Source organism: Grosmannia clavigera, assembly GCF_000143105.1.
Source record: "Grosmannia clavigera kw1407 unplaced genomic scaffold GCSC_167, whole genome shotgun sequence".
Classification (NCBI taxonomy): domain Eukaryota; kingdom Fungi; phylum Ascomycota; class Sordariomycetes; order Ophiostomatales; family Ophiostomataceae; genus Leptographium; species Leptographium clavigerum.
This window is the reverse complement of record NW_014040772.1, coordinates 764,854-783,088: the sequence shown is the minus strand read 5'-3', so window position 1 is coordinate 783,088 and position 18,235 is coordinate 764,854. Positions and strand designations below refer to the sequence as shown.

The 18,235-nt window shown below is 56.6% G+C and overlaps 9 protein-coding genes across 9 annotated transcripts; 4 read left to right on the top strand and 5 right to left on the bottom strand.

Annotated features, from left to right (window-relative positions):
* Nucleotides 1-1,471: 1,471 nt before the first annotated feature.
* Nucleotides 1,472-2,607, bottom strand: CMQ_6084 (37S ribosomal protein s9; the record flags this gene model as incomplete). Its single annotated transcript, XM_014315149.1, has 2 exons — nt 1,472-1,563; nt 1,653-2,607. 2 exons carry the CDS (start codon nt 2,605-2,607, stop codon nt 1,472-1,474), a joined length of 1,047 nt encoding a protein of 348 aa, XP_014170624.1.
* Nucleotides 2,608-3,007: 400 nt separating this feature from the next.
* On the top strand, nt 3,008-4,649 carry CMQ_6450 (elongation factor 1-gamma; the record flags this gene model as incomplete). The annotated part of the gene is made up of 4 exons (XM_014315515.1): nt 3,008-3,037; nt 3,109-3,295; nt 3,568-3,616; nt 3,674-4,649. 4 exons carry the CDS (start codon nt 3,008-3,010, stop codon nt 4,647-4,649), a joined length of 1,242 nt encoding a protein of 413 aa, XP_014170990.1.
* A 691-nt stretch (nt 4,650-5,340) lies between these two features.
* Nucleotides 5,341-6,486, bottom strand: CMQ_6102 (nif domain containing protein; the record flags this gene model as incomplete). Its single annotated transcript, XM_014315167.1, has 1 exon — nt 5,341-6,486. One exon carries the CDS (start codon nt 6,484-6,486, stop codon nt 5,341-5,343), a length of 1,146 nt encoding a protein of 381 aa, XP_014170642.1.
* Nucleotides 6,487-7,294: 808 nt separating this feature from the next.
* On the top strand, nt 7,295-8,433 carry CMQ_6359 (pre-rRNA processing protein; the record flags this gene model as incomplete). Its single annotated transcript, XM_014315424.1, has 2 exons — nt 7,295-7,435; nt 7,648-8,433. The coding sequence occupies 2 exons, from the start codon at nt 7,295-7,297 to the stop codon at nt 8,431-8,433; spliced, it is 927 nt and encodes a 308-aa protein (XP_014170899.1).
* A 158-nt stretch (nt 8,434-8,591) lies between these two features.
* Nucleotides 8,592-12,586, bottom strand: CMQ_6172 (molecular chaperone; the record flags this gene model as incomplete). Its single annotated transcript, XM_014315237.1, has 2 exons — nt 8,592-10,707; nt 11,100-12,586. The coding sequence occupies 2 exons, from the start codon at nt 12,584-12,586 to the stop codon at nt 8,592-8,594; spliced, it is 3,603 nt and encodes a 1,200-aa protein (XP_014170712.1).
* A 361-nt stretch (nt 12,587-12,947) lies between these two features.
* On the top strand, nt 12,948-14,800 carry CMQ_6195 (serine/threonine-protein phosphatase ppt1; the record flags this gene model as incomplete). Its single annotated transcript, XM_014315260.1, has 7 exons — nt 12,948-13,097; nt 13,165-13,245; nt 13,346-13,781; nt 13,849-14,092; nt 14,154-14,515; nt 14,577-14,701; nt 14,762-14,800. 7 exons carry the CDS (start codon nt 12,948-12,950, stop codon nt 14,798-14,800), a joined length of 1,437 nt encoding a protein of 478 aa, XP_014170735.1.
* Nucleotides 14,801-15,245: 445 nt separating this feature from the next.
* On the bottom strand, nt 15,246-15,725 carry CMQ_6008 (uncharacterized protein; the record flags this gene model as incomplete). The annotated part of the gene is made up of 1 exon (XM_014315073.1): nt 15,246-15,725. One exon carries the CDS (start codon nt 15,723-15,725, stop codon nt 15,246-15,248), a length of 480 nt encoding a protein of 159 aa, XP_014170548.1.
* Nucleotides 15,726-16,000: 275 nt separating this feature from the next.
* Nucleotides 16,001-16,499, top strand: CMQ_6148 (transcriptional elongation protein; the record flags this gene model as incomplete). Its single annotated transcript, XM_014315213.1, has 3 exons — nt 16,001-16,081; nt 16,138-16,391; nt 16,469-16,499. The coding sequence occupies 3 exons, from the start codon at nt 16,001-16,003 to the stop codon at nt 16,497-16,499; spliced, it is 366 nt and encodes a 121-aa protein (XP_014170688.1).
* Nucleotides 16,500-16,834: 335 nt separating this feature from the next.
* On the bottom strand, nt 16,835-17,943 carry CMQ_6049 (c2h2 finger domain containing protein; the record flags this gene model as incomplete). Its single annotated transcript, XM_014315114.1, has 2 exons — nt 16,835-17,823; nt 17,877-17,943. The coding sequence occupies 2 exons, from the start codon at nt 17,941-17,943 to the stop codon at nt 16,835-16,837; spliced, it is 1,056 nt and encodes a 351-aa protein (XP_014170589.1).
* Between the last annotated feature and the right edge of the window lie 292 nt (nt 17,944-18,235).

The window sequence follows — 18,235 nt, the reverse complement described above, 5'->3', positions numbered from 1 at the left end:
AGAGGTTCCACGGAAAAGTGAGGCCGCCCATTTCCCCATCTAGATTTTTCGCATTTTACCTTCCCGCACTTCTCCCTTTCGCATATCAGCTCCGTTTTAGTTCCATGATGTCTCTTTTGGGCTGGCCCACATCCCGACAAACCGTGAGACATGCAGCCCCAGCCCAGCGATCGCATACACCACCCTCCATGTGCCAGGGATTGTAATTTCTGTTGTTATGTTCCTTTTGTTCCGGGGTTATTTTCCCGACATATTCGAGACCTAATACCTTTGTGTACTCTTATTACCGAAAACTGTCCCTCTCGTCGATGTTTGCCTTCGCGAAAGCTTACGTATGGTTGTAGCAGTGCTTCTTCTGCAATCGTGCCTCAGCCGATCGGAAGATGCTCCTTAGCTCACCCGCCGGATCCTATGCCAGTATTCTTTGGTCGAAATGTTCGCAGACTGTACATAGTAAGCTTATGGTCAGAGATCCGTGCCCTGCTCTAGGCTTGTTCTTATTGCTTCATGATGCTCGAACCCGAAAATGATTGGATACCGGGCCTTCTGCTGAATCACTCAAAAGGTACATACCGAACTTTTGTATGGAGCAATGCAAGATATTTTATGTCTAAGAAAACAAAGACCATTACAGATTTGCGCATCCCTACGAGCCATCAGACGGATGACGTTACCTAAGACGATGTCCAACGTGCATTGGATGACGATGAACCTAATCAGATATCGCCTGTTACTGGATTGCGCCGTACGAGTCCGCACTGTGACACATATGTTGAATCTGACAAGATTAAAATGCTAGGGTCGAAGTGAAGTGACGATATAGTATCACCTGTTTTCGTTTGTTACCTTAGATCTTGGTTTCCTACTAAAGTACTATACCTCGCCAATTGTGACGGCATTTCACTTTGCCAAGCAAATGCTAACATTGGATAGAGCTCTTCTTTTATTTTACCAGAGCTTTCAACTGCAACGGACTTTCAGGAGCTCGTTTCCGAATGTCAGTCATGTATGATGACATGCTAGCACAGCCTTAATTCTGTTATAGTATGTGATATTATCCTTGCAACTTGATGTCGGTCCATTGACTGGCCGGCTGCTCTCTGCAAGTCAAGACGAACAGGACATAGAAAACCGGGTATTTATTTCACGTAGAAAGCGTTATAGGCATGCCACACGACTGATGCGGCGTGTTGTTCCGGCCCAACTGCGGCAACAATTAATAGATAAAAGGAGCAAATAAAACTTAGTTTATGGCTCTTAACCACGCTTTCTGATGTCACTTGCTTTACGGCTACTTTCAAGCCTAAGATTCGTACAATCAAAACGCGAGATACACATATAGGACAATCGCATGAGCAGACGAACAGAGACACGTACACGTACGCGATTACCAACCGTGCCATCAATTCAAGCAAACCTATTGCCCCATATAGCATATCACGGCATACATGCTCCTCACCAGTATGTCCAATTATCTCTTGACCCAGGCAGGCATCTTTCTTGCCTTCACATGACCGTGCTTCTTCCGCTCCACCATTCTCGGGTCGCGAGCGATACAGCCGGCTAGATTGCGCGAAAAACATATTGTTAGCTAGGGCAGCTTGTGGCGAAAGAGAACGGCTGGTATTGAAAGCACAAGGATTGCAACGTACCTTTCCGGAGCGCCGTCTTGAGCGCTGGCTCGTGAGCTACGAGAGCCTTGGCCACTGCCAAGGTGAGTGCCTCGGCCTGTCCAGTGGTGCCGCCGCCTTCTGCCAGCGCCCAGACGTTGTACTTGTCCATCCGGTTTGTCGCCCGCAGAGCCCAGGTGGCGCTCTCGCGGTCGTGCACACGCCCAAACATCTCGCTTAGGCTCTTGCCGTTGACCTGCATCTCGCCCGTGCCCTCCACCACCCACGCCCGCGCCACCGATGTCTTACGGCGGCCCACGCCGACAGCCCGGCCAAAGCGGTCTATCGTGAGCTGCTTGGCCACGTTGTCAAACGGGTTGACCTCACGCTTAAACTCGTTCAGCGCGTCTGCCAAGCCGGCCGGCTTCAGGGTCGGGTGGATCTTGTTCAGATGCTTGACGATGGCGATGCACTTGTTGTATTGTGGCGCCTTGATCTCCTCGCCGCTGTTGTGCCGGTAGTCTCGCAGGCTCCTCCAAGCAACTCGTTCGACCTGTTCTGCCGGGACCAGAGGAAGGTGTCCGTACTTTCGAAACAACGTCTGCAGCCGCAAAAAACTGTCGTTGAAATTCGGCTGCCGCGAGAAGTATGACGGCGAAGCCGGTACCGGCCGGGCGTATCCGGTCAGCGTTGAAGTTGCTGTACCATCCAACGATGTGGTAACGCCATCCAACGCTCCCCCGCCCCTCTCAAAGCCGGTTATGGCCAGAACATCTCCGACCGAAGAAATCTCGTTGGACCCCGTCAGACTCCCGTTGTCCGCACCGCCGAATGTGGAGCTCCTCCTGGTCTCGGAAGGTGTTCTGCTGCTGTTGGCAGTGGCTGTTGTGCTCGGAACGCCGGAGCCCACCCGCAAGAGAGAAAATTGTCGTTCAAGCTGAAGCGGCAGAGAGCAAACGGCTCTCTGGGAGAGCAGAACCGAGCGCAGGCTCGACATGTGGAAGGATTAGGGCGGTTCTTCAGAAAACTTCCATGAGGGGGCCCATATAGGGTTTCTTTCCAAGTCTCAGCCTCGGGGATGTGGGGACCGATAGACTGATCGTAGCACTGCTCAAGCTGTAAAGCTTCACATCAATTGAGCGCTCAAAATTTCCTTGAAAATCCGAAGTCACGTGCAACAGAAAGACTTGCGACAAGCGCGTAGCTACGGCACATGGAACCTACGACGTAAATTTACAGCCCCACCAAGCCCCTCGCCAGATTGCAGAAAAGCAATGGCCATCACAACTTTTTCTGCACTAAAAAAATCCTGCCTCTTCTTTTTCCTCCCCAACCCCTCCATTAACTTCACGTTCTCCCCTTTACTCATTTCCCAGCGTCCCTATATATAAGTCGCAATGTCTTTCGGAAAGCTGTACACATTTGAGGTTGGTTACTCGTGCTCAAAGACGAGATACTCTCGTGAAACCTCTGTTGAGACTGACATGTCTCTCGTCAGGCCAACCCGCGGTCGACGGCCACTCTGGCCATCGCCAAGGCCAACAACCTCGACATCGAGGTTGTCCTTACCAACCCGGCCAGCCCGACTCCCGAGTACCTGAAGCTGAACCCGCTCGGCAAGGTTCCTACCTTTGTTGGCTCTGACGGCTTCGTCCTCACGGAGTCCATTGCTATTGCCATCTACGGTAAGATTCAAATAATGCGCCTCGGTGCATGAGTGCACGAGAAAATTGTCGATGAGAAACGACTCCCCTCACCCTTCTTTTCCTGCTACAGTGGGCGGGAAAGATATTTGCATGATGAGCTAGACATTTTTAACAGTTATCCCTGGCTGAATTTCCTGTGTTGACTTATTCTAACTTCTGACCAATATCTTGTCTATTTTTTCTTGTTATTTTTGGCTGTTGCAGCTCCCAAAGTTGAGGAATTAGTGCGCTAATTCAACTGTGCGCTACAGTGGCATCCCAGAACGAGAAGACCACACTGCTGGGCAAGACCAAGCAAGAGTAAGTTGATTGCGGCATCTCAGAATTGGCATCGCTCGAGATTCTAACTGCTCGCAGCTATGCCTCCATCCTGAAGTGGGCATCATTCTTCAACACTGAGGCTCTGCCGAACCTTGGTGCTTGGTACAACCCTCTTCTGGGCAAGAAGCCCTACAACAAGAAGAGCGTTGATGATGCGTCCAAGGCGGCTCTGAAGGCCTTCTCCGTTGTCGAGGAGCACCTTCTGCACAACACCTTCCTGGTGGGTGAGCGCATCACGCTGGCCGACCTGTTCGCTGCCGGCATCACCCTGCGCGGCTTCCAGTTTCTCTTCGACAAGGAGTGGCAGGCACAGTACCCCAACGTCACTCGTTGGTTCATGACCCTGTACAACACCCCCATCTTCTCGTCTGTGGCGTTCAAGATCGAGTTCCTCGAGAAGACCACCCTGGTCAACCAGCCGCCCAAGAAGGCCGAGGCACCTAAGGCCGCGAAGGCTGCCCCCAAGGCTGCTCCTAAGGCTGCCGCCAAGGAGGAGGAGGAGGAGGAGGAGGCGCAGGCACCGAAGGCCAAGCACCCGCTTGAGCTTCTGCCGCGTGCCACGTTCCCCCTTGACGAGTGGAAGCGCCAGTACTCCAACCTTGACACTCCTCTCGCCGTGAAGTGGTTCTGGGAGAACGTCAACTTCACCGAGTACTCCATCTGGAAGGTGGCCTACAAGTACAACGACGAGCTGACGCTGACGTTCATGTCCAACAACCTGATCGGTGGCTTCAACAACCGTCTGGAGGGCTCGCGCAAGTATCTCTTCGGCTGTGCGTCGGTGTACGGCGAGAACAACGCTTCGGTCATCGAGGGCGCCTTTGTCATCCGCGGCGAAGACTACCTGCCAGTCTTCGATGTCGCTCCGGACTACGAGAGCTACGCGTTCACCAAGCTGGACCCCACCAACGCTGAGGACCGTGCGTACGTTGAGGCCCAGTGGTCGTGGGACAAGCCTGTCGTTGTTGACGGCAAGTCCTACGCTCACGCCGACGGCAAGGTCTTCAAGTAGACAGCTCGCCGACTGCGAAGTTGCAAACTGTGGACTGGAGCTGGGGAGAAAAGGGAGGGGGAGCTCGCACTTGGCTTGAGAAGACTGGTTGAGGTGGTTATTTTGGCCTGGGTTTAGCGCATTGCTAGAACCAGTTGAGCCAATGCCTCCGTAAGGGTAGGCAGGAGAACGGATGAATGTTTATGTGCATGATAGAAGGAGGACATGAAGGAAAATATCTAAGCACCAAATATGAAGCGGAGTGGTGTCTCATACCTCAAGTGTCAATGCGACGTAAATTGGAATCGTGTTTTCTTCTCCGTGCTAAAGGTTAAATTCTACCAACATACGGAGGTCCCTACCAAAAGTTATGCCCACCCTGTTTCACCGCTTTTCCTAATAAAGACATAAAGTTACAGTATATAAGGTGTTACGTGCACTGTACATTCTCGCAAAGCTATCAGCACGTATTATGCTGTAATTTCCTTATATGCAGTAATTCTTAGTGGGACTATAAGCTAACTGTTATCAGTCTATCGCTAAGTTTGTTCTCCGTGCACACAGCAAATCAGACTGTATACTGCCGATGTCACATCGAAGGGGGTGGGCACGACTTTAGGTAGGGACCTCCGTAGTTATACCAAGATTCATGAATCTCTTAAAGTCTTCGTCGCCATGAAACCGAGTCTGGCTGTCCCGCAGCCTGCAAAAATCAAATACCCCTTTCGTTGCTGGAGCTGGCGCAACCGTCTAGGCGGAAAGGATGATGCCGCATGTACGCACTGACGTCCTGCTGGAAGCATAGTTTGTTGAGATAGTCATGGACCTGCGGGAGCACGTCCGGCGCATCGGCCACATCGCCCTGGAACTCGGGAATAGCGATCAGGTTGAAGGGCTCGCTGCGTGCCTTTTCCTGCGAGTCGTCGATGAGGACGGTGTTGGCCTGTGACCAGAGGTCACTGCCGGCAGCCGAAGCAAAGCTCGGGTGTGACCGGGCCACGGTCTTGTCGCTCCACAGGGCGGACAGCCGCTTGTAGCACTGAACCCGGTCGTTGTAGTCCTCGGGGCTGAGGTGGAAGCGATCACGGCCCCACTTGGCGACGAGCTTCTGGAGCTGGGGCGGCTGCATCAGCTTTTGGCACATGGCCGTGACGTTTGTGGGCCGGGCTGACGACCAGACGACGACCCAGAAGGCCTGGAGGCAGTAATCAAGGAACTGGGCGGCGTGTGGCCGCATGACAAACATTCGAGGGCGGTCGCGGTACGGCCGGTAGAGCAGCGTCCCGTTGAGGTCGATAACGACAAGCAGGGGTCGCGGGGTCTCTGCAGGCGGCCGCAGCAGCTGTGCGGCCTGTTCCAGGTAGGCTGCTGTCGGCTCGGGGATGCCGCCAGACTGCTCGGACGGCGGCCGTTTGGGCGACCGCTCTCTGGCCAGCGGCTCTTTGGCCAACGGCTCAGTGGGCTGCTGCTGCCGCCGACGTCCCCATTGTGGTTCGAACTTGGGGGACCGGTTTGGAAACCGGTTTGGAGACCGGAGTCTCTTATTGGGCTCTGTGATGGCATTGTCCCCGCCTAGGTGCTCGGATGTTTGTGTTCTCTCCCGGAGGGCTTTTTCAAGTGCCTCCTTCATTGCCTTTCTTTTTTCTTTTTTTTTTCCGGTAGGCATGGCACCAAGATCACCACCTTTTCCATTCGGCGGGGCTGCCAAGTGGACTTTGTGGTCGCCGTTTCCAGTATCTGCTGGATTGACGGAGAGATCGCCGACAGTATCGATGCCTATGCTGGCGTCCTTGGTAATGGTCGAGGCAGCATCTTGATGTATTGATTCAGCGGCAGAGCCGCCCGCTGCTTCTTCCATAGGACGTATTGCTGCCCGATCTGGGCCGGTAGACGCGGTACTCTTACTGTAAATTAAAAACTGCCAGTTTGTCCGGACGGATGGACTGGCAGTTGCAGCTGTAGCTGATCTGGCCAGACGTGATGGCTCTGCCAGGAAGGTATATGGCGCTGAAAGTGTTTTGAGGTGCAGAACTGGTATGCGCTGAGCTGGGCCGATGGAACCAAGCACGAGGGATACCCAATGCCTCTTGTGAGAAGTTACGTGTGAGAGCATAGATGTTCCAGAGTGGGTTTTTTTTGAACTGAAAGCAAAACTGTCTGACTGGCAATTGAAAAGAGTTCTGTTCCAGTTTTCCAGGAGATTTTGCAGATTTAAAGAATATGAAGGTTAACTCTGAAATAGCAATGGCGTAACCAAAAACTCAAAGTCAGATACACAGGATAGTAATTCGGATAGGTTGAGGTATATCAACGTCGGATGCAATGTAGATCTGAACAGAAAAACGGTTAGGACCAGTGGTGGTATCTTAGGTGTGGTACTGTGATGTGATTGGCCGGATGAGCTAGGCGCAGTTTTTTTTGGAGCCTATTAAAAAAAATCGACCTAAAAATTGCAACGTCAATTGCCTGGTCAAGGCATCATATTTCTGACCAGTACGGAGTACATAGCGACGATTTGCAGAAAAGCCGCCATATTTGAACCAGAGCTCCAGGAGTGATCGCTATACTGAATAGAGGAACACCAGGGGCGAGCATTGGTTAGCACAAGCACTCAGAAGAGAAGTTCCGTGTCTTATCCACTTTCGGTTGCTCAGATTACTACGATCATGGATTCTAAAAGAAGAAAGCTCGGGGTCGAGAAGGCGGAGCGACACTCTCGGCCCGTCAAGCGGGCAAAGGTGGACGAGACGGACATGTTCGAAGACGAAGAGGAACAATTAGAGAGCGAGGAGGATGCTTTTTCAGGAGTACGCATTGGCTCTTAATGCATATCGCCTTGCAACTCTGCTGACAGTTCGAGCAGGTATCGGCGAAGAGTGAAGGAGAGGACGAAGAAGACGAGGAAGACAGGAGCGACGAAGAGGCAGAGGAGGATGAGGACGAGGATGAGGACGAAGATGCAGAGGTGGAAGCGCCGCGGTCGCCCACAGACGGGCTGTCATTTGGCGAATTGCTGAAGCGGCGTGAGAAGGATGCAGCGAAGCGGAAAGCGGGCGGCAGCGGAACAAAAGCAGCAAGCGAACCGGCGGCGGACGAGGACAAGGAGACGGCAGCGGAGAAGGGCAAGGTGAAGCAGCGGGCGGCGCCGCGGACGAGCAAACACGCGCCGGCCGAGGTGACGAGCCGGTTTGCGGTGAAGCGGGGACGCAACTGGCTGAGCGGCGACGCGACGATTGCGGGAGTGGACGTGCGGCCGGCAGAGATGCGGTCGCGGGATCCGCGGTTCTTGCTGGCGTCGATGAGCGGTCCGGCATCGCGCAAAGATACGCTGCGGGCGCGGCGCAACTATGCGTTCCTGGACGAGTACCGGGACGGGGAGATGCAGCAGCTGCGCGAGACGCTGACGACGGCAGAGCGGGCAGTCAAGTCGGTGCGAAAGTCGGCGGCGAAGCGCGGCAGAAGCGGCGGCTCACTACCACCACAGCAGCAGCAGCGGCTCGAGGCGGCAGAGGCGGCGGCAGAGGAGCTGAAGCGGAAGCTCGCGTCGATGGAGGCACGCAAGCGCGACCGACAGGCCAAGGACCGGGAACAGGACGTGCTGGAGGAGCACAAGAAGCGGGAGCGGGAGCTGGTCCGACAGGGAAAGAAGCCGTTCTTCCTCAAGCGGTCGGAGCAGCGGAAGCAGCTGCTGGTGGACCAGTTTTCCAGCATGTCGGAGCAGCAGGTCGACAAGGCGATGGACCGGCGGCGGAAGAAGGTGGCATCACGGGAACGACGAGAGATGCCGCTGGTACGGAGGGGGTGAGGAGGAGGAGGGATGAGAGAAGGCAAAGCAACAAGAGACAAGGACAGGAGACAACAAATGGAACACAAGCAAAGAGCTGCAGCATGACAGCAAAGACATGAACAACATGATATCATACATTTCTATATTACAGAGGGTGAAGGGGTGATTTCATTCAGTCAAGCCTGGTCATCGAGTCTGTCCTCGAGGTCGTCGCCCTCCAGTTCGGCCTCCCCGTGAGCGGCCTCCATCTGCCGCATGCTATCTTCAAACAGGGCCCGACAGGGCACGCGGCTGCCGAGGCGTGCACATAGGAGAAAGGCACCACTGAGCTTGCGATGGAGGCTGTAGGTCTCCTCGGGCGGCGGGGTGAGGCGTTCGCGCACCATGGTGGGAATGAAGGAGCGCACGCGGTCGGTGATGGTCTGGCCGTCAAAGTCGTAGACGACGGGCGAGTCAGCGCGGAACGGCTCCGCCAGCGTGAGGACCGACTGCGTGTGGGCCTCGAGCATGGCGCGGCTCTCGTGGCCGGTGAGGTAGCCGAGGGCGCGCGAGCAGGTCTGGACGCCGGCATGGTCGTTGCGGGCGGCGGCGGCCAGCAGGCGGACGTACTGCCGGACAAAGACGCGGGGATACTCGCGGGCGGCACCAAAGTCGAGCAGCTCGAGCCGGCGCTGCGGCCGGGCGCCGAACAGAAAGTTGGTCCAGTTGGGGTCTGTCTGCATGAAGCCGAAGCACGTGATCTCCAGCAGACACAGCCGCAGCACCTGGGTGCCGATCCAGTCGCGCTCCTCTTGCGGCAGGCCCGAGGCAGCCTGGGCCACGGGGACGCCCTGCATGAACGACATGGTCAGGACCTGCGGCCCGGATGCCTCGGCGTAGACGGCCGGCACGGCAAACGCGTCGGCCGCGGGTCCGGCATTAGTCAGCAATTCACGGAAGCGCTGCAGACACGCAGCCTCGCGCGTATAGTCGCACTCCCAGGCCAGCTCCGTGCGTGCGTTGGCGATGGTCTTGTCGAGGTAGAGGCCGCGCGGCAACATGCGCGTGGCCGTCAGCAGCACGGCCAGGTTGTCGAGGTCGGCGTGGATCGAGTCGGCCACGCCCGGGAACTGGATCTTGACGGCCACCTCGACCGTTTCGGCGCCATCACCATCGCCTGTCCGCAGCGTCGCCCGGTGCACCTGGCCGATCGATGCGGCCGCCAGCGGCGTCTCGTCAAACTCGTCGAACCGCTGTCGCCAGTCGGCGCCCAGATTCGTCGCCAGCACCCGGTCACGCTGCCACGCCGGCATGTAGTCTGCCCGGTCCTGCACCCGCTGCAGCACCTCTTGCAGCGGTCCTGGCAGTGACTTGGAGTCCTGGATGCTCAGCATCTGCCCTAGCTTCAGGGCGGCTCCGCGCATCCGCGACAGCCGCGCCACCAGCCGCTCCACGTTGCCCGCGCTGAGCAGCACCGAGTCCGCGCTCTTGTCGCCTCCACCTCCAAAGCTGCGGCTGATCGTCTCGGTCACTGCGCCGCCCAGCATCCCTGCTGCCAGTCCGCCGTAGTTCCACATCCGGCTCAGTCGTGACGCTGGCACCGTCGACTCCTTCAGCTCGTACTTGCGACGTGGAGTGGGTGAACTGATTGGCTCTGAACTCAATGGCTCTGGTTTCAGCAATGCTTCCGATATACGCTCTGAAGGGGCTACAGCCTCCTCGGCAATGGTGTCTGCTTCCTCCAGCTTCTGGGTCTCCTCCTTCTCCACCTTTGCCTCACTTGTTCGAAACGCATCCGTGCTGATGCTGTCTGCCAGCGTCGGCCGCACAGTTGCTACCCCTGCAGGTGCGTATGACTTCTGGAAGCGTGGGTCCAGCGGATGTGGTCGCGAGACCCCACCGGAAGTTGGTGGCGGTGCATCGGCCTGTCGGCGCTCTCGAAGCACGCTGACGGGCACTGCGAGCCCGAGGGACGACCGCTTAGCAAACGTCGGCAGAACCGGCTCTTCCGCATCGACGGATCTGACTCTCTCTTCGCTCGGCTCAGCTCTGGTCTCGACCACGGGAGCGGCCACAGGAACAACCAATGTCTCGACAGCTGCTGTGGAGGAGCTGTCCGGCGCTGTGCTGTCGCGAGGCCCTTTATCGACGGACTCGTTCGATGCTGCCGGACGGCCGTCGTCCTTGGCTCTGCCGTTGTCAGAAAACCGGACGTCTAGCTGGCGTGTCCGCAATGCTGCGTGTTTTGTGGCAATCGAGCGGGATGCTGTGGCCAAGGCCGCCAGGTCCGCTGCCAGATCCAGGAACTTCATACTGCGTGCCCCAGCAGCAACAGAAAGCGACAAAAGAAAACCAGAAACGACGAAACTACCGCGACAACGACGTCATCATGTCGTGGCGTGGGCTGCTCTTTGCTGGTGCGAAGCTGTGGTCGAGAAAAAAGCCGGCAGCTTCTGGAGCTCTAAAATTCTGAGCCTCCTAAAAGCGGGGCTATCGGGCACATCTACTCGACTATTACTCCGTACTCGCTGCAACCGCTGCCTTTTCAATCAAACTATCGCCAGATGCATGTGATGGCAGGTCCAGCCTCTGCCGGTCAGCACTATGGGTATCGATATTGTCGCAGCAAACAAGTACACCGTCGAACCGCGCAACCCCCTTCCAAAGAAATAAACGCCGAGATACTCCGTACCTCCTTGCCCTACCGATAAATGCTTCGCTGTTCTCTGAGCCTTGCCCGCCGGCTGCCCTTGCTTGGGTTCCGCGGTCCGCTCCCGCTAGCATTGAACGCAGACACCGCGTCGTCTCGCCGGCTGCCGCCAATCTTGCTCCAGAGCCGCTGGCCGGCCGGCGTCAGATTGCCGCGCATCCGCGGGCTGTTTGGGTACGGCGACGACGACGGCGATGCGGCGTCCACGCGACCCGTCAGGCCTACCCGTGCTGACGTCCGCTTGGACTGTGCAATCCGCTCCACCATGCGATGATGCAGGCCCTCGCGCCTACTCTTGGCCTGCAGCTGGAACGGGTTGGGAGCGGCGTCGACTCGTCCAAAGTGCGCCATCAGCTCGGCCGACTCGCCGCTTGCTGGGGCCTCGTCCGGTTCGTCGTCCACAAACGCGTACCCGTTGACGCGTGGCGTCTCGCCGCCTCCCGTCACCGTCGTCGTCCCCGATGTCGAGTCCCGGTCGCTGCGTCGTGGACGGCCGGCAATGGCGTCACGCACGGCCGACAGCGTTGGCGACGGCGGCACTGCCACCGGAATGACCCCCCGCTCGTTGCTTTGTGTAGAGCCCATCCCCGGAAGCCGTGTGTTCGCGTAGACGATCGACCTTGGCGGTGCGTGCGACTCAGCCTGCGCGCGCTGCGCCACCGTCTCGACCCCGTCGTCCATCCCCTCAGCGCTGAACATGAGCGTGTTCTTGGCTGAGAACCGCCACGAGTCTGGTGCCGCTGGCCGCTCGTCGATGCTCCCCATGGCCAGCCTCTCCCGCTTGAAGCCGTCGTCGACCAGCTGGCTGCCCGATGCCAGCAGCTTTGTCTCCACCTCCTTCTGCCTCAGCTGCATCTTGGACGGCAGCTTGTTGCCATCCCACAGCCACGCGTGCTTCTCTGCCCGTTTCTGGTTCTGTCGGTCCAGCAGCTTGTAGAAGCTCTCGTTGTCTTCGCTCGTGTACCTGGCTTGAAACGCCCCTAAACTGACGTCCACATTGACAGCTTCCTTGTTTGCTTCCTCCGCTTTGTCTCCATCATCGCCACCGGCACCACCACCGCCGCCGCCTGGCGTTCGCTCTGAACAGGTCGATGCCGGTGTGTCGCCGGCATAGCTTCGTGGCGTCTCTCCAGGTCCCGGCGTTGCGCTGGAGCCGCGCAGAGACGGCGTCTGTGACCGCATCCGCTGTTGTCGTCGTCGGCCGGGCGTCATCGCCTCCTTCAGCCGCTGGCCGGCGCTTGAGATCCACGCATTGTCCTTGGAGGCCAACGCGTCCAGATACTCGTTTTGTGTTTCCGACTCGACCAGGCCTGGGAAAAAGTCGCGCGCGATGATTTTTGACAGTCCGTCCGCGTATGTATCTTCGTCAAGAACAGTCTTTGGCCGCTTTATCTGCTTCGGCGCTGGTGGCGGTGGCATCAGTTCCGTATCTGTCCGCTTGCGTACCAGGCTCATCCTGTCGGAGCCGTCTTCCGCCGCCATGGCTGCTATGGCAAATGCGCGAGCTTTAGTCGACGAGGCTTCGCAATCTGATGTACTCCGTATATACTCGGATATCGAGCAGGCAGGTGGCAAAGATACGCCCCGATTACTGCATGTGTGGGGACAGCCGCTCCAATATGCACCTAATCCATCCGAGAAAATGCTTAAAAGAAAAAGAATATTCGGCCGCCTTCGGTGACTTGCCGCCACCACCGTCGAACTCCACCCGTATTACTTCACGCGCAGTACATTTTGCTCGGCTTAAAACCCAGTTACCCCCTCCAGTCTGGTTCTGGGCCGTACTCGTTTATACATACGCCTGCCTCTACCTTGCGACAGATCCCGGATTCTCTTCCCCACTATGGCTACTGATAAGGACAAGGCTCTCGCCTTGAAGAACGAGGGCAACCAGGCCTTCCTGAAGCACAACTGGACTGTGGCAATCGAAAAGTACTCCAACGCCATAGAGCTGGACGGCTCGCAGCCGACATACTACGCCAACAGAGCTCAGGTGGGCTGCTCTCGTCGACGTGCTCTCTGACATATGGCTGACTATCCGGTTCTCTTATCGCCCATAGGCATATCTCAAGACAGAAGCTTTCGGGTATGCCATTGCTGATGCTACAAAGGCCATTGAGCTCGACCCCAAGTTTGTCAAGGTACATTAGTTGCGGATCGTGTCGGATCACGGCTGTGCGCCTCTTGTCTTGGGAGGATCGGCTGGCAGGGCTGATATGTTTTCCTCTTTCATTCATATAGGCATACTATCGCCGTGCGCTTGCGGCAGCAGCCATCATCCGGCCGAAAGATGCCCTGGTCGACTTTAAGATCTGCGTTCGCCTGGACCCTGGAAACAGAGATGCCAAGATCAAGCTTGCCGACTGCCAGAAGATTGTGCGCCAGCTCAACTTCTTTGCCGCCATCGAGGTCGGCGACGAGCCGTCGGCGGCCGAGGGCCTTGATGTCGAGTCCATGGCCGTCGAGCCCGACTACGACGGCCTGAAGCTCGGCGACCAAATGACCCAGGACTTCATCGACGACATGACCGAGCGTTTCAAGACCGGCAAGAAGATCCACCGCAAATACGTCTACCAGATCCTGCTCGCCGTCACCAAGCTAGTTCACGACGAGCCAACCATGGTCGAAATCGAGGTGCCAGAAGACACACAACTCACAGTTTGCGGCGACACCCATGGTTTGTGCCCTCTCTGCCATGATTACTCGTGGCACTCCACACCCGCTAACACGCACCCTGTCCACAGGTCAGTACTTTGACCTCATGGAGCTGTTCAGGCTGAACGGCAAGCCGTCCGACAAGCACTGGTACCTGTTCAACGGTGACTTTGTCGACCGAGGATCCTGGTCTACCGAGATCGCACTGCTGCTGTACGCGAACAAGTGGCTGCGGCCACAAGCCTTCTTCCTGAACCGGGGCAATCACGAGACCGACGACATGAACCGCGCGTACGGCTTCGAGGGCGAATGCAAGGCCAAGTACAACGAACGGTGAGTTTTCAGCTATCCCTTGGGTGTGTGCTGCCATGAAGCTAAGCTGACTATCGCCCAGTGTTTTCCGCCTCTTCTCCGAGAGCTTTTCGGCCTTGCCGCTGGCCACTCTAATTGGATCAAAGTACCTCGTCTTGCACGGTGGCTTATTCTCTAACGACAACGTCACCCTGGACGACATCCGTAAGCTGGACCGGCATAAACAACGCCAGCCCGGCCAGGCCGGCCTCATGATGGAGATGCTATGGACCGACCCGCAGACAGAGCCCGGTCGTGGCCCAAGCAAGAGAGGTGTTGGCATGCAGTTCGGCCCAGACGTGACGGCCAGGTTCTGCGACAAGAACGGCCTGGAGGCCATCATTCGGAGCCACGAAGTGCGCATGGACGGGTACGAGAAAGAACACAACGGAAAGTGTATCACTGGTAAGTCGCACCACTCTTGCAGCTGGCTGGCTTCTTTCCCCTGCTGACCATCGTTTTCTAGTCTTCTCTGCACCCAAATACTGCGACATGACAGAAAACCGGGGCGCCTACATCAACCTGGGCTCCGATTACAAGCTCGAGTTCCACCAGTTTGATGCCGTTCCACACCCCAACATCCGCCCCATGGTAGGTTGATCCGTTGTCTGCCCTTTGGCTTGAGCTCTCTCCCAACTAACATCCGCCCAGGCGTACGCCAACAATTCGATGATGTCCTCCTTGGTATAAATAGGAACAGGGGCAGCGCATAAAGGACCATGGAAAAGAAGAACATGAAAGAAGAATAGCTCTCGTGTAGACCAGTAGTTGGTACTGGAAGAGGGTAGCATGCCAGGGGACTCCCGTGCATTCTTGGGTCGAAGGGCGTTTGATCAGGGTATTTTCTGGGATCATCATCGACACGGGATGGGGTTGGCATTATTCTTGTGCCCTATCGGGAGGGGCTTCCATGTCGGTTTATCTGTTGCCAAAGCATCATACCCCTTGCTCTTCATTTTCCCCTGTTCGATTGGGTTTGCGAATATGAAGAAGCGATCTGAGCGCATCGAAAGCTGCTTTGTATCTAGCTTTTGGTATTTATGTATGACGAATGGACGTCGGAAACTTGGAAAGCGATTGGTTTTCACTGTTTGGAGCCAGACCGCCTTGTGGACACTCTCAATGCGCTCGGTGCTCATGTTTCCCACAGCTGCGGCAGTCGTGTGCGCCCGAGGAGGCTGCCGAGCCAGTTCCCGGACGCGAGCAGGCGCAGCACTGTGGTAACGCCGTCCTGGTCCGTAAAGCTCCAGGCCGCCAGGGCGGCCGCAAAGAAGCTCAGGTCCTCGCGCGGCAGCCGGATCCAGAACTGTCGGCCGTCGATCTTGAGCAGGTCAAGCGGCATGCCGGCCCCGGTGGCGCCCACAAACTGCTTCAGGGCCGCGGTACAGTACGACCGTATCTGCAGGGGGTCTATCACAGAGCCTACCGTGTCTGTCTGGCGAGAAGTGGCCGCTTCAATGTGGACGTAGGCAAACGGCGGCTTGCTGATGGTGCAGCTGTAAAGCTCGCGAGTCTTTCCCTGCTTCTTGCCCCGGTTGCGCGTGGCAGCCTCGATGGACGCCGCTAGGGGCGTGTCCTCCATGGAAGCATCCTCCTGGTGCTCCTCCGACGCCATGGCTGGTCAGGATGGCGGTATGTTTAGGTTGTAGAAAGAGAGGCTCTTTTTCATACCAAATCCCAGGAAAATAGCTATTTAGCGAGAAGACGTTCGCCTATTTGCATTCAAGAGCTAGAGCTGCTGCTATGCAGCTATAGGGGCTGACTTTCTCACCGCTAGCCGCTAGCGGCAGAATCCCTATTCAGAAGCACCGCGAACAGAACGCCAGTTCTTCACCCTGCAGCCAACGCCATCCTGACGAGTGCAGCTCCGACTTCTGCTCCAGAACAGTCATGTCTGAAAACTACGTCGCCCCTGGCCAGCAGCGCTACCTGCGCGCCTGCATGGTCTGCTCGATCGTCATGACCTTCCAGGTAGGTCCTCGAGGTTCCTTGAGACACACGAGAGCAAAGGGAGCTGACGAGTGCAGCGCTTCCGCGAAGAGGGCTGTCCCAACTGCGAAGAGTTTTTGCACCTCGCCGGCTCGCCCGAACAGATCGACATCTGCACCAGCCAGGTCTTTGAAGGCCTCATCACGCTGGCGAACCCGAACAAGTCGTGGGTGGCACGCTGGCAGCGCCTCGACGGTTACGTGCGCGGCGTGTACGCGATCAAGGTGTCTGGGCAGCTGCCGGACGACGTGCGGACGCAGCTGGAAGAGGAGCACCGGATCCAATACATACCGTGAGTCCTGTTTCTTTCTTGGCCTGTCGGCCCTTGTTTGTGTTATCACGTTTCTGACAAAGCTCTCTCATTGCCAGGCGTGATGGAAGCGCCACCGAGGCCGACTGATCTCACCAAACGGTCGTTGGCTGAACAAGATGGGGAAAACGGAGCTCGTGGCCGTAGGCGATGGAGCTGTTGCGCGTTTCTGCTATTCTGATTTGGGTAAGGAGTTCTGGCTTTATATGTGCAGAGCACATGGCGTTATCTGGCCACCATTGGGAGAAGCGAGTGCCGACTAGGAAAATGGAAGCATGTAGCAAATCACGGAACTGTGTAATCTGAAATTATGGAGCAATAGATGCTCAACCTGTCTAAGCCAAACCGTCCGTACCCAAGGTTACCCGTCGCTTGAAAGACCACAATGCCGCCACGCTCCCAACGATATAACACACATATCTATCCTAGACCCTTGGCTTCTTGTTTGGTCCGCTGGAGCGGCCGGCTCCATGGCTGGAAAAGTCGCGCGACCGCTTTCGTTCCAGCTCTTCCTTCATGATGCGCTCAGCCTCGCTCATCTTCTTAGGCAATTCAATCTTCTTGCCCCCCCCTCCGGATAACGCATTCTTTTTCGCAGCAGCAAAGACGTTTTTGGGCTGCGGCTTGCTCAACCCGCCGAGCTTGAGCGACACTGGTTTTGCGGCTGTGGGAACAGCTGCTGGTGCCGCCAAGCCAGCCGGCTCCGTCTTCTTATCGACTCCGGCCTCGTCTTCTGCCTTCACACCAGATGCAGGCTGTTGTTCATCGGAGACTGGTGGAGCTTTTGCCTCTTTGGCCGCCGTGGATTCAGGCTTTGCGCTTCCAAACGAGAGCTTCACTTTTTCGCCCTCCTGTCGCTCCAGAAGGTTGTTCTTGTCGTCCTCCTCGTCCTCATCCTCGCTGGCCTGTTCGTCTCCACGACGTTCCTTTGCCGCTCGTTCGGCGCGCTCAATCTGTGCCTTTAGCATTCGCCGCTCCCACTCCTCATCGCCACGGTCTTGTGCTTCCTTCCTCCGCAAGGCTTCCTGTCGTCGCAGCGCCTCGGGCGATGTGTCGATCCATGAGATGAAGATGCCCTTCTCGTTCTCCTCGACGCGACAGATGCTCTCCTGGCCGAGGTGCTTAGCTAGCTCGGTCAACGAGGACCAGCGGGTGGAGTTCATGTGGATGTGGTCGCGTTTCGCAATGTATTCCTGGTAGAAGTGGTTGATCTGCACCTGTTTCTCGCCGTGTCCCGTGCGCAGAAGCTGTAGGAAGTCCTTGAGAAACTGATCCGAGTATTCGTTGATGACCTTGCGCGGGTTGGAGCCTACTGCAAGCATGTTGCGCACATGGCTCTCGCTTAGGGTGTGTTGCTTGAAGCTGTTCTCGTCTCGCAGGGCACGTTCGCATACCTGACAATACCATCGCAATCCTGCATCGCTCGTTAGCGGAGTGGCAATGTTGGGCGAAGAGGGAAAAACTCACGAGTCAGGCCTCTGGCCTTCATCTGATTGTTTAGGTGCTTCACCGATCCGACTTCTGCTTTTCCCATCTTGGCGGCGGTTGCGCTAAACAGCTGTGTTGGGGAGACGGTTTCTGTCGGCTCGCTTCAGAAACAATGTTGAAGCAACTGTGAGAGGCTCTCAGCACATGAACCTATCGGGTATATTTCGGCCAATCTTTTAGGCGTCTAGTCCTCACAGCCGTCACTCTTTCAGAGATATGTGCATAATAAGCGGGGCCGGCTGGATTAACGATTGCCCCGCCGTTCTAGACAGGTACGCATTATAATCCTATTGCCAGAAGCCCACCTTGATCAACGCCAAGGCAGCACCACATTGAGG